The sequence below is a fragment of the Fukomys damarensis genome, unplaced genomic scaffold (genome assembly GCF_012274545.1).
Source record: "Fukomys damarensis isolate Sample0158 unplaced genomic scaffold, DMR_v1.0_HiC HiC_scaffold_36, whole genome shotgun sequence".
In the NCBI taxonomy this organism is placed as follows: Eukaryota; Metazoa; Chordata; class Mammalia; order Rodentia; family Bathyergidae; genus Fukomys; species Fukomys damarensis.
In genome coordinates, this window is record NW_022900948.1 from 24,479,383 (window position 1) to 24,484,501 (window position 5,119).

General features: G+C 38.0%; 1 protein-coding gene across 1 annotated transcript in view; it reads left to right on the top strand.

Annotated features, from left to right (window-relative positions):
- The first annotated feature begins 23 nt into the window (after nt 1-23).
- Rad23b (RAD23 homolog B, nucleotide excision repair protein) overlaps nt 24-5,119 on the top strand; it is a 41,067-nt gene continuing 35,971 nt past the window's right edge. Inside the window, exon 1 of the mRNA XM_010639456.1 lies at nt 24-213. Within this exon, the coding sequence (XP_010637758.1) occupies nt 24-213 (190 nt within the window). The remainder of the gene's footprint in view (nt 214-5,119) is intronic.

The window sequence follows — 5,119 nt, forward strand, 5'->3', positions numbered from 1 at the left end:
GGAGGGCGCGGGTGAGAGGCCGGATGCGTTTGGGCCCCGGCGGTGTGTGGCGGGCTGCCTCCCTCGAATCACTACGGGCTTGTGGCTGGAGAATGAGTAAGCAGTCGCCGGACCCCGAAGGCCTGGAGCCGGGTGGCGTGGAGGAGCACACGCCCGCAGGCACTGGGGCCTCGGCCGCGAGCGCGTGGTGTTGGGGCCGGAGGGGGAGGGGAGGTCGGGGCAGCCTCGCCTTGGAACCTGGCTCTCTGGGGTGGTGCACAGGTGGGGGAGGGAGATGTAGGCGTCGCCACTACCCCTGCAAGGACTCGGTTGTTGGGCGTTGAGGTCTAGGAGTCGGTAATCCGAGATGATGAGACTTAAAAAAAAGTATCAGGTTCGGTCTGCAGCCTAGAGAGAGTTGAGTGGTGGGGAAAATGAGTTTTTTGCCCCCTTTCTCTTAGAATTGTTAGCCTTTTCATTTTGCGTTTGCCTCGGATCGCTTTAAGATGGCCCTCAGCCACCGAACGCGCACCCACATGAAAATTACACCCCGAGGCCTCTTTGGTGGTGAAGAGTTTGCATTAGAGTCTTTCAACTCCAGGTGCAAATTCAGCCCCAGATTTAGCCTCTGATTTGGAAGTCCTGGAACCGTGCACCTCCGATACCCCAATAGGAGGTTAAAAAAAAAAAAGGGAAAAAAACCCCAAAAACTTTAAATTTCTTCTGCAGTTAAAGTCGTAAACACTTCCCAGGTGCAGTTGATAAATTCTAATATCGTTTTCTGTATTTCTCACTGTAAAAAGAGAAATTAGTTGACCTTAACACAAGAATCAAGAAGATCCTTTGAGTGTCAATTTATTATGTTTTGGAATTGTGATGTTGAGTACGGTTAAGATTTATGTAATGCTAAGTTTGAAACAATAGTTTACTGCCCGTCTGTATATTTTTAAATAGTTGATTTCGATTTTGGGTGCAGATCAAGGGCCTTGGTGCTAATTAAACTCCTCTTGTAGCATTGGATCTTAACTTGCTCAGTTAGCCTTGAGCAAACTACTCTGGGTTGTATCTTCTACAATAGTAGTAATACCTGTAGAGATAAGAGGATTAAATGACTCTTGGTTGGTGATCAGTAGGTGAGATCAGTTAATCAGTGGCTACTTAGAGTGAAAATGTAGTGTTATGCTTTATCTGATTTAATCTGAAGTTTTCTACATCTTTAATTGCTTAAAAAATGGAGAATTCCCACTTCTGGGGACTGTGGCACAAAGTGGTTTGATATTAAAACATTAAAGTAGTAGTAGACATTTTATGTAATAAATTCTTAAAGATAAAGAAGATACAACAGTGTCTTCAGAAGTAATTGTCAACGTCCTATGAACTGATACTACTAATAGAATCAAATTCTTGACTATTCTTTTGCTGCTTAATGTGTTCTTGTAAGTTGAAGGATAAAAGTTGAAATGCAGTTGTCTGTTTAATGATTTTAGACAAAATGACATAAAATGCTTCTTTGACTTTGGTTCTTTGTGGTGATAAGTATTGGTCCCACAGTAACTTTATTAGTTCATAATATAGAGAATTCCGAAATTAGGGAAAGCTACAGAATATTCTGTGTAAATCTGTGGGGGTTTTTTGAAGTTAAGTGTACGTACGCCACGTGCAGTGGGAATATTTAAGCTCTGTAAGATTTGTACAGTTCTTCCATCGGTTTACACTTACGTTATCTTAACAACCAATGCTTTATTTGTATAAATTCTTAACCACTTACTGTTTTCCACTTTATTTCCGGAAAATGTAATAAGTATTGCATGACTATGTTTTCAATAAGTTCATTATTACAGAGTGGTATCTTCAACTTTTTGTTAACCATTTATATAAATATAATTTGTTGCAGTGTTATTGACATAAATGTAAAAAATAATGCTGTAAAAATATTTTTCAAGCCAGTGTCTAGGATTGAGCCAGGGTCTCCTATAGACCAGGCACTAGGCTAGTCTCTGCCACTGAGCTACACCCCATCCCTTACTTTAGTTTTGATTAATACATATTTATACAGTGCTTTAGAATTCCACTAGAAAAGAAACTGAAAATGTTAATAATGCGTGAGTCTTAAGTGTGCTGTTTCTAATTTGTTGTGAAACTATGTAACTGGGGACATTAGCCATATATCTAAAATAACAGGATGCTAGAGAGACTGCTACTTTAGTATTCTACATACAGTGGCTCCTTACAACCACTACTACATACAGTGGCTTACGACCAGATTTTTTAGCTTTGACTTACGAATAGTCTTGAGTTATTACCCAAGTACCAGCCGGATGGTCTCAGTTATAGATTTAACTCTTAAAGAGTTCTGGAAGGAGCATTACAACATCCTTTCCTCTGTGGGGTCAATTAATTTAAAAAATCCTGGGCCAATGTCTCTCTAAGAACATTGATATCTGCCTGTATACAGGAGAGAGACTTTGAAGGCCGTGTAGAGCAGCCTGAGCCTTTAGTTGACCAATTTGAGTAACAACCAGCTCTCTTGAACGGATTGATTCATAAATCGAGTCCACTGTACAGTATTTGCAAAATCATCTACAAATGATTTGTTGGGGTTTATTGTATTTTCAATATAGTCATGCTGCATATAGTCCCTTGTAATAGAAATTGAGTAGTGAATACATTAAAATATACAACAGATGAAGTTAAGGGGTTTTTGAATATTGATAAAAAAAATACAGGAGAAACTGGAAAATCTGCCATAGTTTCTGCTAGACATTTATGGCAGTTTGCAGGGGAAAGGGCACTGGGGACTGAATCCAGAAGTATACTATCACTGAGCTATATCTCCAACCCTTTTTATTTTTGTTTTGAGACAGGGTCTTGCTAAACTGATGAAATGAAGCTCAAAACTTATGGTCCTTCTCCCAAGTGTTGGGGCTACAGGCAAGCACTCCTGTGCCTGACTTATGCTAGACCTTTGCTCTTTAGATGCCTAGCACACAGTGGGCTTTTAATAAAGACCTTTCAAATGCATTGAATACATTCTATGGTGAACATCCTTCAGTCTAGTTTGCTTGTGTGTTGATTAACAAATTATTTGTTAATTAGATATCAGATTATACTGTCATTGTTCATTTTAGTGGGCTGAAATAATTTTTAAAAAATCAAATTTAAATAGCTAGGTAATAGTATGTGGTACCTAGAAAAGTGAATAGGACAAGGTGATGTGTTAGTGCTTAACTGGGTTGCTACTTTTAAACTGACTAGTCACAGGAGGCCGTTTTAATAAGGTGACATTTAAGCTGAGATCTGAATAATGAGCACTCGAGTGTTTTCTGTAAGGATCTAGTAGGGCAAAGGCTTATAGTAGTTTGTTTTGGGAATCAAACAAACAAACAAAAAGCACCTCTGTTGCTGAGATGAATAGAAGACCAAACCATGTAGGGTGTTATAGACTAGTGTTTTTCCAGGTAAAAATGGGAAGCCTTTGTGAGCAAGGGAGAAATACTTCATTTATGAATTTTTTTAAAGGTTTCTTTGGTGGGTATGGAGATTGGATAGTAGGGTGGGCAAAAAAGAATGCAAAGAGAGCAGTTAATTAATTATGAGGCTTGTGCATAGTTTTAAGCAGTCACAGCTTGGGCCAGGATGCTGAATGTGGAGATGGAATTGGGATTTGTTTTGAAATGTGGAGTTGAGGATTTTTTGATAGATTGATGTGAGAGAAATTGAGTTAAAGATTACACCTGGATTTTGATTATGTCAATTTTGTCTAATATTTGGGTTCTTTCCTGAGATCTAAAAAGTTGAGAAAAGGAGCAGTGTTAGGGGTTGAGATGAGAACTCAAGATTTAAGTTAAAGATGCTTATTAAACATTCAGGTGGGAGTAATACATGTTATGATTCTAGATTACAGAGAAAAGTCAGGGCTGAAGACAGTGACATGAAAATAACCGGCATGTATTGATTTTAATTCATAAGATGAGATGAAATCTCCAGCCTTTTTTTCAGTGCCTATTCCCAGAATTGTAGTATAGTCTGGTATAGTCTTAGTATTGATGCAGTAAAACTTTTTCATTTAAACACTAGTTTTCCCTTAAGTTAAATAATCTGGGTTTGCTATAGTAAAGCAAAAACGTGAAAAGCATGCCTCTAGTTAAGTAACCACTGTAGACTTTATCCTTTTAAAAATTATATCTACATGTAATACATAAACTCAAACATACTTAATTTTTTTATTAGTAACTGCCGCTTCCCTTATATATTTCATTTTATTCATTAATATTGTATAGTAGTCAAATGAATAGTTGTACAGTAATTACCAATTCACTTTGATGGATGTTTAGATTTGTCTCGGTATTAAGTTTTGTTTCAGTATTTTTTAGTATTAAGAACAGTGGCATAGTGCATATACTATGTAAGTATGGAATTTATGGATCTGAGGCAAACAGATTGCTTTAAAAATGCCCAATCAGTATTCCTACAAAGTATTAGTACAAGTATTAGTTTCCCACAAATACTAATAGTTGTATGAGTAAGTAGCAAGGATTCCTATTCATTCTGCCTCGATAGCCTCTGTACTTAAACTTTTCATTTCATGTGCCTTAGCATCCCCATCAGAAATTAAGGATTTTACCTACTTATGTACTAGTTACCTATTACTGTGACAATTTACCTTTAAACTTAGTAGTTTAAAACAATAAACTTTACTTCATAGTTTGAATGAGTCAGGAATTCAGGGGTAGTTTATGGTAGGTCTTATTCAGTGTCTCATAAAGTTGCATTAAGAGCTCACAGCACCTGTGATTGTAGGATTCCCCTCAAGAGTGAGTTCCTTACATGAGTAGCAACTTGGTATTGGCTAGAAACATCAATTCCTCCCCACATAGGCCTTTCCCAGGCTGCTTGACTCTTCTAACTTGGCAGCTGTTTTATCCCGGTTTCCTCTAATGAATGATCTACAAGAACAAGGCTTTTTTTATTTGTTAAGTCATCCTTGAAAGTCACAGTCTTGGGCTGGGGATTTAGCTCAGTGGTTCCACCACCTGCCTTGCAAGTGCAAGGACCCGAGTTCAATCCCCACTACAACAAAAAAAAAAGAGATAAACAGAAAGTCACAATCTTTCACTTTGGCAATTCTTGTTCTTTTGTC